Below are 19979 nucleotides of genomic sequence, written 5' to 3' on the forward strand. Positions count from 1 at the left end.
CTGAAATATTATTACAAGTTTAAATAGTTGTTTTCCATTTTAATAAATTTTTAAATGTAATTTATTCCTGTGATGGCAAAGCTGCATTTTCAGGAGCCATTACTCCAATCTTCAGTGTCACATGATCCTTCAGAAATCATTCTGATATGATTTCATATCATCAAAGTTGAAAACAGTGTCTTAACATTTTGTTATAAACCCATGATCATTTTTTCAGGATTATTTGATGAATGGAAAATTCAAAATAACACTGTTTATTATGTGAAATAAAAATCTTTTGTAACATTTCAAATAAATATATTTCGTAACTTACTGACTCCAAACTTTTGAATGGTAGTGTCTGTGGAAAATATAACCCATTTTAATGATTATTTAAAGTTTTTCTCTCCCCCCATATTTCACTGGCTCTTCTTGATCTTAGTGTTCTTGTACTTTATACTGACACCTAGTAGTGTGGATGCATGATGATTGTTTACTAGCGGCTGATGCTTCAGACCAAAGCTGTTTGTTTGTCTTTTGTTTAGTTCCTTTTGGTTTATATTGCTTGTTTTGTTTACATGTACTTATATTTGTTTTATACCTTTCTAACTGGCTAAATGTTATATTGTACTTTGTGGCAACTTCCAAATTGCAAAACGCCTTGTCATTGTCTTTTTTGACATGGCAGCTCCTTTGAGTTGATGACCCACTTCATGTAGAATAAAACAACTTTTTCTCGAAGATTGATATGACCGGGGTCTTCATCTCGAGTTTTCATTCACATTTTAATCAAATTGCTGTTCAGTTGTTTACATATAAAGCTCTTTTTTTCTTTTTCTTTTTTCTTTTTGTTAGACAGTAGCATCGTTAATGTGTGGAATGTTTTGAATTACAAAATGAAATCAAGATTCAAGATTGGTCCTTGACATATTCGTGAGACATTGTGGTTATGGTGGCAGGATGCTAGCATACCTCTTCCACATACTGAGCTCACCAAGGACGACTGAAGATCAATGAGTCAAGAGGATGCTTTGATTTCTTCCTGGGTGCTTTAATCAACAGTAAGCAATCAAGGAAGCTCTTAGATACAGAAAAAGACGGTTTCACAGACTGATTTCAGCCTGATGTACCACTGTGCTCAGTACCCACAGCAGAGGGGAGGGGAATTATTACTGGACCAACCAGCGATCCACACAGGGTGGTCTTCAAGGGAATCGTTATTGTCTTTTATCCTGCACCACCTTAATTTTGCTCTTGGACATTTTCAGCTCACTTCAGATGATTTCATCATTTGTTCTATCCAAGTTTGACGTTGAGACTAGACTTTAGACTAAAACAGTTCAAGTTTTCAAAGGAGTCCTATAGCCTACTCTTGGAAGAAAATGTTCTATATATTCTGCTTCTCTCGATTAATTAAAAATAATCTGCGCAATATCTTCCCCACTGATTATTTGTCCAGATTTTTATTTTTTTTTCATTCTCTGCTTTGGGTTGCCAGATGCCAAGATAATAAATCCCCCAAACTGGGCTTTTCTCTTAAAAAAAAAGATAATTCTGGTCATTGAGCGGTATGGTCCCATATATGGGATTTTTATTTCTGTGCCACTGAGAGTACGGTCCCACATATGGGATTTAGAATGTACAGTGACGTCACATAACTGCCGGATTCAAACTGTGCTTTCATGCGTTGGCTGGCACTGAGCTAGAGATGGACACGCTCAGCGCTTGTCATATATCACAACTATGCAGTGCTTTCAACCACATAATGTTTAACTTTTATTTTAAGGTTTCAGACATTTAAATAGACATAAGCACTAGTAAAACAATACATTTGGAGTTTTTTGAGATCGGAATCTCAGAAAGTTGATGACATGGTAAGCAAGTTTGTGAATATTTTGAATAAAAAAGGAAAAAGGAAATAAAAGTGATACATCTGTCATACAATGTTATTGTCTGCGGTGTGTCACGTGACAAGCATGACGCGTCGCCATGGAAACAAGAAGGGGAAACATTCTAAAATAACGTTCGAAAATAGTTTAAAACTTACTTGTGAAAGGGTTCATATTTCCAATTTGGCAACCATGCACACACTCTCTCGGCATTGCAAAAAAAGTGCTGATGATCCGACAACACCGACAAACGTGTATGTTAAAGTTGATTGATTGTGAGATGCTAATGAAAGCATTATACAGCCAGTCTGCTAATACATCTGCGAGCAAACCTTATCTGTGACGAACTGTAATAAATCCAAACATGATTCTTGCCCATGACTGCGTATTTTCTAAGGCTACAACAACTAATCAATAATAATCAATAATGAAAATAATCGACAACGAATTTGATTAATCGCATATGTGCACTGTGCACCGAAAATATACAGGAATTACGTCCCTTTACTGCATTGCATAATGCATTTCTATGGACATAACAGATCTTAAAAATACCGGAGGGCACAGAGTGAGCTGCTGCGGGACAAGTGCATGACCCCAGTTTTCCCTCACATAACTTACATGTGACTGCTAAATCCTTATCTGTAAATGTTACAATGTCACAAGTATTTCCATTTTGCAAAAAGGCTATCAGTCGATTATCAAAAATAATAATTTGTCAGTCATCACTTCAGCTGAGGTTTTTAATCTCAATCTGTTCTTCACCCAAAGCAATGGCTTCAGAAGATTGTATAAATCACAGAATACGTCTGTAAACTTTACTGCCAGAATATTTTTTTCTTTTAACAGTATATATTGATACTTCAAATGTTCAGAAAAAAAATGAGTTTGGAAACACTTAGAAATGACTTTAATGCAAATCAATTTGGATGTCACATTACAGAATTACACATTAAGGCACTGTTTCTCTGTAATACATGTTTTATTCAAAGTCACAATTATCACGGAATGCGTTAGCATTGTCATGATCACCACCTCAGCTCTCAGGCATTTCCTATCATTAACTCTCATTGCATTCTGCTCTACACACTTTTGAACTCTTTTGGTTCTCAGTTGGAAAAGGGAATGAAGCTTGTTTGAAGGGGAATGAAGCTTTCCCCCCGTTCTGTGAACTGAAATGCCCTTGGATTCCAGTTCATCTCTGGAAAATGTACAGGTCACTGTGCATTACTGTTTAATTCAGGCTAGATCAATAGTTTTCAAACATTAAGAAGACCGAGGTGGGAATTAGGAATAGTTTCAGTTGCTACATCAGTATAAAATCGGGCATTCAGTATCAGTGAACTGTTGCCTAAAAGACTGACAAAAGAAATGCAAGGCATAAGCGAACAAACTCTTCATTACAGCCCTGCTAAATTAGCTTGATTGAGGAGCATATGTTTTTACATTCGGTTTGATATCTGATTGCATGCCCCCAGCTCTTGAAGAAATTCACCACTCAAGGAAAACCAGTCTACCAATCATGGTTTCAATATTAAAGCAGCAATCACAAGTAGACTTTCAAAATATCCAGAGTCCAACTGATTTATATGCAGTTCAGTTTTGGACTGGACAATTTTTTCTTCTCCTGAATAATTTTGATTGCATTTTGGGCCCTGCCTTTAATTATTTTTCTTTGACAGGCTTATATGCTTGAATATTAATTAAGGCCTTTTGTGTTGTTAATGAATAATGGTTAGTTGTTGTGCTTTTATATGCCATGCGCAGCATTTCTAGCATTCTGTTTTGGTTCATGGATGCATTTATGAGGTTTAAAAAAAAATTGAGACATTTTTCAATCATGCTGTGACTATTCCAAATAATTTCAGTTCAGGTTAAATGGCAGTTTGGCTTAATAACTGCTAAAAGAGATAGGAAAAGTGTATACTAGCGTGCAAAGTAACAGTCATATTCCATTTTTCACAAAATGACAAACTGCCATGTATGACAAACATGACATATGATGTCCTATGCCTTCAACGCTATAAGCTATGTTCACATCATCAGTGAAGCTCTTTGACCCAGCAATACATCTAATATTGTGACTTTACTTGATCCCTGATGTGAGATAAATAAGTCAACAATGATTTCTGTTTACCACCGATTCCTAAATGTGACGTTGGCAAAGGAACCGTTTGGGAATTATGACATGTCAGAGGCACAGAATTGCTCACAATAAAAAGTTCGCTTTATGTCCATGTAATTCATTGCTACTGCCATGTTTGTTGTGTTCATCAGGGAAAGAAGACATTCCTGACATGGTTGTTTATCTAGGTCAGACTTAGTTAGGGAATAATAAATGACCTCAGATTGTTCAAAAGATAAACGATTGTATCTCTTTATGAAACCCCATTATTTCAGGAATGGCATGGAATGGTAATTTGTCTTTGCTTCAGTTGTGTTTTGAAATGGGTTTGTTTTTTCCCATTTTGAAAATACTATATGGTCTATTATTTCACTTGTTTGCACACTTGAATCAGTAAATTTTGTGTATTAAAGTTTAATGTTTTGATATTGATAAGTGTTTTTAATCAAATAAAAAGTTTGTTAGTTTGCAATACATTAAATGTATCAGTGCACTAATCTTTCTTATTAGTTGCTTATGACTAGTCTGACTAGCTCTGGCTAGAATAAATATATGGTTCATCGATCAGTACTTTTTATATGTAATACGTATGTACATTAAAAATCAAGTTCTTTTGTACTTTTACTCAAGTAAAACTGTTGTCCTACTGTTAGTTTAATTGCTTCTATTGTTCTCATTTGTAAGTCGCTTTGGATAAAAGCGTCTGCTAAATGAATAAATGTAAATGTAAAACTGAAAATGAGTACTTATTCTTTTACTGTAGTAATATTTTCATAGACTATCTCTACTTTTACTCAAGTTCTTGACCTTTGTACTCCGCTGCATAGTTTTGCTTCAAAGAGAACCAAAGAGTGAAAAAGATTTTCCTTTGTTGACTTGTTTGATGTTTCCTGCAAAGACCTTTGTGGATAACAGTTAAACTTTATGCCAATCAAATACATGCGAACGCAATTGCTGCTAAAATGCTTTTGATCCAAACTTCTTTGAAATTGATCCATAAGAGATTATGTATTCCATTTCATAGCTGATTGACTAACAGAAAGCAATATAATCCCAGCTATGACTTTTGTGTCGTGTGCTGAATCTTCAATGAAAGCTTGACTGCTGTTGATATGATCTACAGTTTATAACAAATGTAAATGTATTTGTGCTTGAAACCTTGAGCTAATTTCAACTGATCTCTCTGCTATTTATTTGAAGACAATTAGACACCAGTTAACTGCACATGTCCTGGTTTATTTTTAAAATGACTTTAATTACTCGTGAGCAGACAGATGTAATCTTCGAACCTTTACGCCACAGCTCACTGTACCTCTCTGTGTGACTGCTTTCTTTTATATTTACACCTTGTTCTTTTTAACTCTATAGCCCAGGGTTCAATGCTGTGCATGCATTATTAGCCTAGTCTTTGGTGTCTCCCAGCTGGAATGTGTACTGGTGTGACTGAATGGTGTCTTGCTTACCATTAACAAATAACACGATTTATGGATTTATATGGAGAGTATTTGCATACTCTGTGGTTCCCTTTAGAAAAGACTAAGACTAATACATGCAGTTTCTTAAACAGATATGTTTTGTTTAATAGTGCTGAGTGTTGTCTTTTTTTGTTTTGTATTACTAAGGATGCATTGATATTAGAATTCTGTCTGATATCAATAATCTGATTATTTTCATGTTCACAACAACCAATAAATGTCTTATTATAAAAATCTTATAATTTAAATATACTTTTTGTATAAAAAAGTACTTTATACAAATTTAAACACAAATATAATACATAATTTACAAAAAAAGTGATATCAATAAATAAAAAATCCTCAAATATCAGCCAATAGCTGATAATGTATTATGGTTATTTTGTGCATCCCTATTGTATAGCAGTTTTCCAGCTAAATTGTGCTGGTTCTTGTGTCAGAGCTCATTGAGAGCTGAACAATGATGTACTGTATGTAATTATCAGAAGTTGCTGTGGTTACATACTGTAACCTGGGCAGAAATGTATATAATGCATATTGTTGTTTGATTATGATTCTTTCGAAATTTGTAACATAAAATACAGTTTAAAAGTTTGGGGTTGGTAAGATGTATTAATGTTTTTGAAATACATCTCTCATGCTCACCAAAGCTGAATTTATTTGAGTAAAATCTGGCTCTGCGTCAATTTCCATCATCCTATCGTTCGAAAAAGGGGGAGGCTACAATATTTTAAGATCAGAAAATAATTGTACACTTTTAAACCCTCTAATTTTAAATAGCATTTTAAGAGGAAGGGATACGGGGAAATGCTAAGAACAGAGCGTTTTCCTTCATTGAAGAGTTGACAGAACCTCACCATCTTGAGGAAAGTGCTGAGCATGCAAAGTCTCACTCAAACACCATGCGATTTATTCCCATTGATTGATCATGATGCGAAAGGAGCGGATAGTTTTCCCATTCAGCTTTGAGCTGGAACACTCAGGTGACATGACAGATGTCACGCACACTATATTCTCAGTGAAAGCTACAAGTTAACCTCCTCAGAGGCTTGACATTTCCCTGTGTTTTAGCCTCTAGCTGGTACCCCATTGTGTCACGACTAGACTGTGCCGTCTCTCACACTTTTTAAATGTTACCCACGGAGGTCCATAATACCCAGAGAAAGTTATCCGTTAACATTCCCGCTCATCTCAGTGGCAGTTTCTCGGCTGGTGCAGGAACCCCCGGAAGTATCTGATTGTATCTGATAATGCTGTTGTAGATTAAAAAAAAGCACTTTCTTGTCACTCCTCTAAACGCTTTTCTTTTCTTTCTCTCCTCACCATTTCCTGGACACCAACTCTGAGTGTGACCTGTTTGGGTTTTTTCCCCCCGCACAAGTACCTTTCTGTGAATTGAATTTTAATGGATCCTTTTGGAGGCTCATACATTACTGATACCCTTTCTCAGCCCCTGCAGTCAATTCTGAATGAACTCCAAACCACTGCCTCTTGTACTGAATAAGCACACGCTGAATTCTTATATTCTTCTTCCCATGTGGTCCCCCAGCCCTCTATGTGGCATAATGGCAGCAAAACCTCTCCATCAATTAATCTGCTGAAACATGCATTTAGAAAGCCAATGAAACGAGGCGTACCCCTCGCTGGGGTGTAAAAAGCCTATAGTTGTTTTATTCACTGTGAGTTTTTGCCTATTACACGGATCTCATTCTGACTGCTGGGTATTTTCTTGTTTGACATTCCAAGAGTTTTCACACTATATTCCTGCTCTGTTTTAAGATCCATGAAAAGGAAATTTGGATATTATATCCAATATTTATAAAAGTATATTACTTTTTTTCTTACTTGTACGAGATTAAGTTTTGGATTTTAAGTCTGGCCTATAATTGCATGTGCAAAGTATCATATTCATGTATTTATACTAAAAGAAAGTTCAAAAGAACAGCATTTATTTGAAACAAAAATCTTTTGTAACATTATAAATGTTTTGATTAATTTAATTGCTCAATACAAGTATTAATTTCTTCCAAAAAAAAAAAAAATCGCTTGAATGTGTAAATTGGCATGACAAAACACATGCAAATGATGAAGTTTCACTCTATGATGGTTAAACTTTGCAATTAATCCACAAATCACATGCGTGCCGAACCGTGGGGTCTGGTGCATATGGATCACGGATCAACCACGATCCGTTACGCCCTAATAGGCATTTAGTTTACGATGCTTGCTGTAAGAGGTCGATCAATGACGAAAGATTAGTTCATCTGTTGCATGGGGGTTTCTTTTTTTTATATATTTGTATTATTATGGAGGTTATTAGTAAAACAAAAAAGCTGTTTTTTTTTTAGTTTAAGCTTGGTATATAAATATTATATCCCTTGATAAAATATGAGGTTGTAAGTTGTGAACATACAGGCACGCCATAATACTGGAAATATTTTTACTGTGAATGTCTGGCAACCAGAGCTGCCATTTTTTTTTTGCCGTAAATGTAATGGTATAATGGTGATATTTTTTATTTGTTAATTCCATTTATGTACCCTTTTCTCCCATTGTAAAAAAAGCAGCTTTGTTTTTTTGTGTGCGTGTACTTGTTGTATATATAAAAAAATTCTGGAGATATCTGTGATTTTTTTTCTCTCTCACAATTCAGATCTTTTTTCTTTTACTGGTCTGTTTCATTAAATGCGCATATTCTGCAAAATAGGCTTTAATAGGGTTTAAGACTTTACTTTTCTTTGTTACACTTAAACCATTTCAGTGTCATTTTATTAGTCTCAGAATGTATGCAGTGTTAGCAGAAAATACCCATTGATGGACTTTCATTGCCAATTTTCTACCCTGTCCACCGTTAGCTCACTCTTGATCTAGACTTTACTTTGCTTACACCGTGAAATGAGGGAGGCTTACATATTCTGTCAGTTTTTCCTTTAACTCCACTCTTGAGTGAGTCTCTCATCGCTAAAGTACGCCGATTCAGACTGTCACTGAGTTAGCTGGCCCTGTCAGCCCTACACACATCTGCATATGACTGGCATTTTGACTGATTCAGCTGTGCTCTTGGTTTCTGAGAGAAAAGCTGTCCTCACCTTATCCGTCACGACAACCCCAAGTGGTGAGAAAAGTACGAGGGTGCCAAATACTCTCGGTTGGAAGATAATGGTTTTTTAAATACTGGGTCACATGCTTTCACTTTGCTGGCAGAGAGTTACGTCGCTGGGTGTCCCGTCGATTATGCTGTAAAATGTGGTTGCGATTCCACTTAAAAGCATTCGAATGTCCATAAATCATTTAAGCAAGGCTGCAATTATGTGGTTGAGTTTAAATGTGTCTGTCTCTGCAATGAATCCTGAATGCTCGCTTTGAGATGCTCATCACTTGTTGCCTTGACATTGAAGTAAAATGGTGGTTTTTCAGCATCATACTGACTTGCCACAAGATCTTGAAAGCAGTACTTAAAAGAATCTACAGCGAGCAAGCCATGTATGACATGAAAAAAGATGAAGGCATCTATATATTTTCATATGGACCTGTTAACAGTGGGTGGAAAAGTAGTAAATATGGTATCATAAAAACAACACTGTTGTTTTAAACACTAATTATTGGCTTTTTTTGTTATGATTGTATTTATATTTTATATATCAGTGGAGAGCTGTGACTTCTTTAATCAAGTATGCTGAGTGCCTGCGAAATTAGACACAGACCTACCGATGTAACAATGCAATTGAAACAATCTTTATTTGAAGCGTCAATTTTCTTTCAAACGGTGCTTTACTGTATTTGGCTCGCTATACCGCAGCGTTTATTTTTGAACTATAAACCTTTATCCCAGTGCTTCTAAGTCCTTATTGAGGACTTAGAATTAAGTGATTACAGTATCTCTGATCACAAACCTGTCCTGTTTACTCTTTTAGTTTTCTGCCATTTTAACAACCCTATGAAATCTATTCAGTATTTCTGCCAGGACCACTATCGTCAAATTTGATTGACAATTAGCATACAGTTTGGATTGGTGGTATGGTTCTGTTCAGGGCAAGAACTCATGCAGCCTAGCATGGATAAGAGCAGGGAGTGTAGCATGAACCGCCCTTAGGGTAAATAAAACAGAACCAACATGAATGCATTGCAGATATCATTAATTAATTTTAATGTACAACATTAGAGAATTTAGTCTGATTCAGGGGTAATCTGAATGCCAAATCCTGACTGTCGAGAGGAGGAGCTGGGGAGGGAGGAGGGTAATTAGCTCCTGAGAAACGCGATAGCTGCTGATAATACTGAAGGAGCTTATATACTGTATGTATACAGTGATGGGTGTCGTATTCCTATAGGTAGACGTGGATCAGCTGAGAGTCAACTGATGCGAGCTTGACTAATGTGACCTGCCAGAACTCCCTTTCAGGGAGGTTAATAATGTGCCGACAGTGTTCTTCGGGACACGGGAGTGGATTAACACCTTCAACTGTTAAACTTAACCTGTAAAGATGTGTTATATGCAGTGGCTCCTCTAAAAAGTAATGCCATAAAAATAAGATCCCTGGTTGAATGATGAGAGCCGGTGCTGTAGACAAGCTTTGATAAACTTCAAATCTCTTATGAGATTTTTAAGGAAACTAACAACATTTCAGAGAGCTGTAAGGTCAGCTAAATCTGTATATTCTGCAGAATTTATAGAGAAAATGTTTAATATTCGGAAAATATATATATTTCTTTAATATTGTTTATACGGTAGTAAATGCTTATGTGACAATTTTTAAACACATTGACTATTTTATATCTAAGATTGATGCAATTAGAGTGGATTTCTCACCAATGACTTATAAATCCTCAAGACCTGCTTGGCATACTGCAGTTTTTAATCTATTTGAATTGATTACATTTCAGTGGTTACAAAAAGTGGTAAGCAAAGACATGTTGAAACAGGCTTTTGTGCAGCCTATTTTGAAGAAACCAAATTTGGACCTGACTGTCTTGGCTAACTTCAGACTGGTGTCTCATCTTTCATTTTTATCTAAAACTTTCTAGAAGAGCATAAGATCGGTGAAGTCTACCAGTCTGGTTTTAGTAAACACCACTCAACTGAGACAGTTGATGCTGGTAACTCTGTCGTGTTAGTTTTATTAGATTTAACTGCTGGTTTTGACAAAATTGATCACTTGGTGATGCTCTGGGGATACATTTCCCTATGGAGAAAATCCAATACTATGAACATAGTTTCAGTTATGACTTTTTTTCATTTTATTTGATTTAGTCTAGTTTGTTTTGTATCAAATACACCAACACATTTTTCTGCTTGGGCAAGCGATTCGCAGACCATTTTCCCTGAAGATTTATGCAGGTGGAGCTGGGGAAGGTGAAGGGTTTCAGAGCAACTCTGATAGCAAACTGCAGGACTGGCTTACAGCAAACAATGAACCATATTATTTAAATTTTTAGCAAGTAATCTCATAGGCTGCAGGATTTGCAGAGGCCAATCAGCTAATCATGTGTTATTTATGTGATTTCTAGCAGATTGCATGTAAAGGACCAAGGTATCAGCCTGCACACTCTAGAGTGGCTTCAGTACAATGACAAATAAAAGGCAATAGCCTAATTATTATTATCATAAGCGCTTTGAGAAAACAACTTTTAAAGGTGCTATACAAAATAAATGTATTAGTATTATTATCATTGTCATTATTATTGGTATTTAATAATAATATGAATGTATTTTATATAATTTTTATATATATATATATATATATATATATATATATATATATATATATATATATATATATATATATTAATAAATATTGTAAATATAAAATATTGTAACTTTTACAACTAAACTATTTAATAAGTGGTGTGGGCCAGCAATGCTGTGCAATTTTACAGAAGTTAATTTATCAGTTGAGACCACAACAAACTCTGCACCTGTGTTAGCATAGTAATTAGCCATTCAAAATGTGATATGAACGTCAAACAGATTAATGTGTTGGATCACAATGTGTGACAGCTGCGTGATTCACTATAATTTTGATTTAGGACCATCTCAGATTGCTTTGGTCATGTACTTAGCTTTAATAGATTGTTCTTATGATTGTCAATAGGAAATATATCAGAAAATATTTCCCAGTTCCCATACTCTAAGGGTAAAATATTACAAAATCAATTTCTTGATGTAACAAAAGAATGGCTACATAAAACAACACTGACAACAATTGCAAGACCTGAATGTTTTATTTGGCAGCATTCCACAAATCTGCCAGTATTATACAGCTATATATTAGACTTTCTTGGATGAAGGATGTTAAACTGGCCAAACCTGCCGCATACATCTTACAATTTCAGGTGAAGAAAAAGATCATCATCGAACATGAACAACCACTAGCATGTTTTATTCTTGTTATGATGGTTGGAGTGCCTGGTCAACCTCCATGTACAGAAAAGTTCAGAACAGTGTCTGTCATCCTCAGAGTGTGAAATGTGCAAAGAGCAGATGGCTGTTTAAAGCTGTTAAAGGAAGAAGAGACCCAGGAGCTTTAACACAAAATAAGTAAAAGCAACTTTAATTATACTATGGGAAACCAGTGAATGTGCCGCTTATGATAGTTACAGCTGGCTTCCTTCCTAAACCCAACTCTCCACTAATGAAAGACAGCCTCTATCTCCGACAGGCCTTTGTGCTTTAAATTGTGAAGGTGCTTGATTAAACAACATTCCAGGCAGCAAAGCTCTCAGGGTGACTTCACATTTGGCTAACTAATTACACACTCGCTGACTGTTTAAGGTCTGAATCTGGAATTAACTGCGACAAAATTGAGTCATTCTGGTTAGGAAGGCAGAACTTTTAGCCTGGTTTGTGCCGGGTGAAGTAATGCAGATTTATGAGGATTAATCTGCTTTTCTAAACACAATGGAAGTCAAAAATAGGTCTGTGAGGCCAAATAAATGTAGTGAGAGCAAAAACAGTTCATACACAGGGAGATTGCTGGAGTTGAGATTTATTTGTAGTTTTAAATATAATCTTACAATATTAGAGAAACACTTCAGTGTTATTTTAGAGTCATTTAGATAGTATTGTAGTTTTTATTCACATTTTTCATTAGTTTGCATTTTTTTAATTTTTATATTTTCATTTTAAAGTTTTAGCTATTTTGTTTTTCTAAATATATATATTTTTATAAATTGTTATTCCAGTTTTAGTGCATCCTCAAACTAAGTTTAAATGAGAAATCACTGTAAAAAAATGTAAAGTACGTTTAACGCTAGATCCAATGAAGACGCAGATGATGATAATAATCCAAGGTTTATTTAACAAGGATTAATCCAAACAATAATCCTATCCCTATAGTAAATACATGCAGTTAATTATTATTAGTCAGTACTTCACTTATAATTACACTGTAACACAGATACTTTAAAATAAAGTTATAATAACCCTGAAACTCTTTCAATAAAATCCAAATGTTAGTTGTTTAAAACTTTTCACAATAAATATGGTTCCAAAATAGCAGATTTGTTTTGTGTGTGAAAATTATTATATTTATTAATATTAATATTTTACATTTTGCAATACATTTATTATATTTATAAAAAATACACTATTGTAAAATTCTCTCAATTGTTCCGTAGCACCCCTAGTGGACCCCAGTTTGAAAACCCCTTTTCTGTACTATAGCCTACTCATTGTGCCCAGGAGGTCCACCCATAAAACACTGTCACCTGAAACCTCACAACAACTCCGTTTTCTCTCTTCGCAATGAAAAATGAAGTAAACACTCCCCAGTTGCCCACTACAGAGCACAGTAATCAGCACTTCAAACATTGGACCACCGTATGGAGCCTCCAATATTGACACGTTCAGCATGTTCCTGACAAGAAATCCCCAGTTGCACAATAAAGTCCTTATAATGGTGGTTTCTTTAGTGGAGGGAGGGGGAGGGGGGGCAAGTACTATAATCCGCATCATTCCAGTTTGGTGGCTTTGAGCTGCTTATCACCCAATCCCACATGGTCTGTATGGCAACTGAAGTTCCCTCCACTCAATGGACCACTGCATCAATTTCTTGCTCTGCGTGACACAAGAAGCTGCGTAGGGTCAACGTGAACCACAGAGCCATGCAGCTTGATTCCACCTACATGTAGCCTCGATTTTTTATTTTATTTTTTTTGGTCTGGTGATTACAGCTTCTTAGACTGGACAGTAGAGAGAGTTTCATGAAGATCTCTCAAAACCACACTTGACAAGAGATGAGACAAATCTGTCCAAACTGTTTCACAGAAGAAATTGCAGGGAGGAAGTAATAGTATGTAAATAATAGTAAAAAATATTCAATGTCTCTGTCAATATCGGTCGTGCTGAATATTAACACAAAGGAAGAAAAGGAAATTAAGCAGCATTTTATCGCAGGAGCTGCAATATTTGTAATACAAAATGTCTACACAAGTGGAAGTATATATAATGTATGAAAGAGATCATTATTATTACCGGTATTAACAAATACATATATTTAATTATTTTAAATAGGAGTGATTATTGTGTTTATGGTTAAGTGTTTTATTTATGTGAGATATAGCTAGGTTTTAAGTTTAAAAAGTGAAGTAACATATGTCGCACCTGTCTTGCAGGCGTTTGCAGGTAACTCCAATACTGAGAGTGTGGTTCGGCATGACCTGCAAAACCCGACTGTGGCCCGTTATTTGCGCATCATTCCTTTAGACTGGAGTGAAGAGGGACGGATCGGCCTCAGGTTCGAGATCTACGGGTGCCCGTACTGTAAGTTGACACTGCACTGTCACATTCCACATAGATATCAGCTAAGACAGCATTTTGTGGCAGTTATTTATATTATGCTGAATATATATGATGCTGAAGCCTATTGGGATTTTTATCCTAATAACTGTGCTTTTTTTTTTTTATGTAGCCCAATCTTTATTAAAGCTGGAACATTTGCTAAGCTCAGTATAAAATTGACAGTTTTATCTATTAAACGTTTCTTTTCATACTGAGGAATCGTGGTTCTAAGCTTTTTTGCATCACTGGAGTGATTAATATGCAGTGCAAGATGGCAATATATATTCGGAAAGATCCCGGTACAATTAAAAGAAATCGGCTGACACAACTTTTTTTGAAAGTCAAGGTCAGCTATCCATCCCATACAAATCTTTTCCATGATTTGCACAGATATCCACTATTATGCCACCCTGGTGTTCACTAAAACTGAACAGAGAACTGATACTGTGCCCTGTTTAATCAAGCACAGTATTTCTCCAACGTGATGTTTTTGGCTATATATAAATTGAGAAAAACAACTGTCTAGGTCACATGAGGACTTCATGTGAGGACTTCAGTACAGATGAAGCAAACTCTGAATCAACATGCACTAATGCTACAATTTTATATATGTCATAATAATTTGTTAACAAATAAGTATTACTTCAATGAGCTCATTGTTTCTGCCTTAAATTATACACATTTTTGCAAACTGATTTGTATATGTATATTTCTGAAATACATAACAGTTACCTCTGATACCAGATCACTCTAAGGGCCCTTTCACACCTACCTTGTTTGGTCCGGATTTTCTGACTTTTCAGTTTGATCCGAACCAAAATTACAGGCGTGAAACCGCCGGCGGACCACGGTCCGGACCAAACAGACGAAATTTGGCGACGATCAAATGTTAGCACAATGAGGACGTTAATTTGGCAAATTTTAACTAGCCTTGCGTATAGTTGGTGCTGCAGGTAGTATTGCCATAATAATAACAATATAGTTTCAACGATATGCGTCTGTTCATTCATTGTTGTCAAAGTTACCCGACAACATGCTGACGTCAGACGCACGTCCATTTACAAACCAATCAATGTCGAGATGCAGCCCACATAGATGATGACGACAGGACGCAAGCATGTCATGTAAAGTTCTTTAGTGCGCTCGCATAATTGCAGTGTGGAACCAAACCAAAACTTACCGAATGTATAAAATGTATCAAAACATGAACTTTGGTTCGGACCTTGGTGCGGACTTTCAGGTGTGAAAACGCCCTAAATTGTAATGTGGACTCATACATTTTCTATAAAGCTGCTTTGAAACTATGTATTGGGAAAAGCGCTATACAAATAAATCAAAAAAAATTATTTAATTGAACATGAGTCAAACTGTCTTGTAGAGTGTAGCTTCAGTCAGTTACAAAACACCTGCCTGGAAGTTTTTAGTAATCCTGAAGAACTTGATTAGCTGGATCAGGTGTGTTTATTTAGGGTTGGAGCTACACTCTGCTAGTGGCCCTCCAGGAACTGAGTTTGACACCCCTAGATCTTCAATACTTTAACCTTTTAATACTGTATGTAGTTTCACTTCACTTGTTATTAAATCAATCAGGGCAGTTGTTAACAGGGTCCAAAATGTACTTTTTGCCAAACCTTCCTGTATTGCAGTGAAAGGATCAGGGAAGAAGGAGGTTTCAACATAAACGTTTTAACACTTTAATAAATAACGCACAAACATAAACAAAACATAACACAAAATAGTCCAGACCTGGTCCTCTCTCGTCCTTCACTGTCGTCGCTCCTCCTTTTATGCATCCGTGAGATTCTCACGGCCTTCGGCCTCGTCCTGCTTGCCACACTTCCCATGATGGGTTATTTGGGGGAACACAAAGGGGGGGGGGGGACAAGTAAATGTACCAGACTCGTACCGAATCATGACCTCATAAACCGAGGTACGTACCGAACCGTGACTTAGGGTGAGAAAGTCTGCGCTGCTTCATCGGGCTTTAAACTGGTTTAAATCACGAGGGATTTGATTTGTGGTTTGTATGGGAGAACTCTGCACCGAACTCAAATGCTTCTCTCTGGATCTCACAGCAGTGTTTACTGGTCGCATGATTGAGATGATCAGCGTTCTCAGCGAGTAAATGCTTTCGCTCTAAGCTCACGCTGCGGTGTGTTAAATGTTCCGTGTGGTGCATGGTTCAAATGAACACCCCTGTTTCATTCCGCTTTTGGCGCTTTTTTCATTTAATGTTTCTCATACGCAACAATGCCAGCGCTTATCAGCTATGGTCACCAGTGCAACAGTCTGCAACAAGCATGAGCAGCATTATTTGCATAGTGCTTTAAAGGGTAACTCTCGCCAAAATCGAACCTAGGCTCTTTTTGTTAATCTACCCGAGTCAAACATTCATGTAAAAGCATAATTAGAATGGAAACTCCACTTTTAAGTTTGACCGTATTTTCGTTTTCGGTCAAAATGCCTTTTAAATGGGAGTGAATGGGGCACTACAATGAGAGCATAAACATTTTTGATTTAGATTTTTTTTTAAACACGAAGGAGGCTCGAAACAACATGAAACTGTGCTCGAAGTATCACCAGGGGCTCTACACATGAACTCGAGCATTGACAACATTGTTTGTGTACACAAAGTTTTACTAAAAATAACGATTTTGAACGAACTCACTGCGTTTCCGTCCGCCAGCATTTTGTCAGTCAAAAGTAGTCGATCTCCGAATGCAACGTAATGAACTGACTCCATATGAGGAAAAATGTAATTCAAATGAAAAGCATGATAACTTAGACACTTTGCTCATGGCAATATCTCATGGAAACAAGCTTTAGGAGCTTTCCATCTTTACTCTCCTCATGTTACATTGTATTCGGAGATCGACCACTTTTGACTAACAAAATTCCAGCCACCGGAAACACTAACTGATAAAGTGAGTCGTACAAAACCTTTCTTTTTAGCAAACTTTGTGTAGCATTTTGGCATTTTGACCGAAAACGAAAATACGGTCAAACTTAAAAGTGTAGTTTCCATTCTAATTATCCTTGTACACGAATGTTTGACTCGGGTAGATTAACAAAAATAGCCTAGGTTCAATTTTGGCGAGAGTTACCCTTTACCATTATATTGAACACTTAGCGAATTTTTGTTATAATTTTATAGAGGAAAAATATAACGAGATGATTATCATTATTGTTTTATCGCCCAGCCCTACTATGAGATCATCTAAAAAAAGTTAATATTATTATAATTATTAAAATAATGTAAAAAATGTATTTATTTGTGTCCCTTTGAAGAGTTTTTTTTTTTTTTTTTTTTGCATTCGGCATAGTGTTAACTTTGGACCGTGGTTACATGTACGTGGTATCTGGTGCAACTTCACAAAACCAACAAGATGAAAAAAAAACAATGTACGCACTGAACACAAAATGTATGCTACATATTTGTCCTGTCTTTGCACTGAAGTTGTGGTTACAGGATAAGCTATCATCTTACAGAGACAGCTTTGCTGGATTTTCATTTGTTTGAAAGGTATCAGTCATTGCAAATCATGGATTTAAACAGCAATGCTTTCCAGATGAGCAGATGTTTTTTGGAGCTGCTGTCTCTATGAGCTCAAAAACATCCTGAAATTTGAATGTGGCTCACAGGGTGTAAGCGCACCCTGTAGGTCACGTTTGTGAATTATTGGCATTAGTCATTCCACTTGCTTCATTGGTATTATTTTTCATTTTTTTTATTTCAATCTAGCCTTTTATAATATTGTAATTTCATTAGCAACGAGAAAAATTACATCAACATGCTCTGTTTTCTGAAATAGAGTGTAGCCTTGACAAATTCATCACTTTCATTACATTAAGTGCTGCCAAATTGATCTTGATAACAAATTTCAATTAACACCCCCATAAATTGGTTTGAGAAGTATCACACTCAGTTCTCTCATTACAGTGATGTAATCATCTGTCATTTTACCCCAGACCAGAAGAACCATCTTCATTTTTTTTTTAAATCATAATTCTCAAACTTCTCACTTTTTTCATTTATTCATTTATTTCTTTGCGGACAAGATAAAAATAAAATCCTTGAGATTGATTAAACTGCAGCATAGTAGACATTTTTCTGTTTTATACTGCCATTGAAATAATGATAGTGTAAATAAACCTGACGCCTGGCTCTTCTGAATGTTTGTGTTTATGACAAGTATGAATGAAGCCTGGTATCTTTAGATGCGTATCATTCCTCAAGCTGTTTTCTTGCTAGTGAGGAGCCGAGGGGGGTTTGGCTGCACTGATTTTCCTGCTGGTGAAACTGCTCATATTCCTAAGTCATCTCATGCAGCTGATCACTGATGCCGATAAATATGTGCCGCCATCCCCAAATGGTTGTTTATGAGAGTATAGGGAGGCATAAATACACAGTATTCTCACCCTGCTGGAAAATCCAGATTAAACTGGTAGATGTGATTTGAAACATTTATTTCTTACTGGTATAAACTGATCATTTGCTGGCTGAAGCTGACCATCGGGACCTGCAACAAGGACTGTCAAACAGTCAACACACATCTTTGATGCCATAGTGTCACATCACGCTGTTTTTCAACGTTTACACCTTTTAGATAACAATATCAAAATCTAATACTCACTAATGCTGCTAATTATAATCACATTAACTCATTAAATTGGCAACCTTACCTATAACAAACTAGCAACCAGCTAATCACCAGTTAGTGACTAGCTTTAACCTGCTAATCACTACTGCAGTTTACAGCAAATATTGACCAGCATACACAAGCTAATGACCAAACCAATTACTCAAACCAATATATGACCATCCTAAATCAGCTAACACCAGCTAATGACAAGCTTGAATTATGACCATATTAAGCTTACAATAGGTAATAACCAGTTTGAACCAAACTTAAACCAGCTTAAACTAGGTAATGACAAGTTTAAACCAGCCAATAACCATCTTAAACCAGCTCACACTATAGTTGATGATCAGCTTGAACCAGCTAATGGCCATCATAAGCCTGCTTACACCATCGAATGACCAGCTTGAACAGAATGACCAGTTTAAACCAGCTTACAGAAGGTAATGACAAGCTTGAGCAGCTAATGACCAGGTTAAACCAGCTAATGACCACCTTAAACCTGCTTACACCAGCTAATGACCAGTGTGAACAGCTAATGACCAGTTTAAACCAGCTTGCAGAGAGTAATGACCAGCTTGAACTGCTAATGACCAGGTTAAACCAGCTAATGACCATTTTAAATCAGCTTACAGAAGGTAATGACCAGCTTAAACCAGGTAATGAGTTACCCATCTTAAACCAACCAATGACCAGCTTGAACCAGCTAATGAACATCTTAAACCAGCTAATGACTATCTTTAACCATTTTACACTGACCGGCTTGAACCAAGTAATGACCATCTCAAACCAGCAAATGAACCAGCTAATGACTAGTTACAATGTCTCCAAAACAATTTTCCAACAGGGACATATTAATATGTACAACAACACTTTTTCCACCACTCAGTTTCTCTTCAGACACGGAAATGCACTGACTGTTGCGTGAAAATAAATAAGATGTGCAGTAAAGGAATAGAGATAGCCCTTCTCAGGAAGCATAGTGGGAAAGAATGGGAGTTAGATAAGCAAGTCCTGCAGTGGAGATGAAGCACAGAATGAGAATGAATGCAGTGCTCTGACCTTGTTGATCGGGCGAGAACGGATGAATGC

At 36.3% G+C, this 19979-nt stretch overlaps 1 protein-coding gene across 2 annotated transcripts in view; it reads left to right on the forward strand.

Annotated features, from left to right (window-relative positions):
* cntnap2a (contactin associated protein 2a) overlaps positions 1–19979 on the forward strand; it is a 357512-nt gene that overhangs the window by 152373 nt on the left and 185160 nt on the right. For both annotated transcript variants that reach the window (XM_079601641.1, XM_079601642.1), the window contains exon 4: positions 14082–14229. In XM_079601641.1, the coding sequence (XP_079457767.1) occupies positions 14082–14229 (148 nt within the window). The remainder of the gene's footprint in view (positions 1–14081; positions 14230–19979) is intronic.

This window comes from Phoxinus phoxinus (assembly GCF_949152265.1).
Source record: "Phoxinus phoxinus genome assembly, chromosome: 24".
NCBI lineage: Eukaryota > Metazoa > Chordata > Actinopteri > Cypriniformes > Leuciscidae > Phoxinus > Phoxinus phoxinus.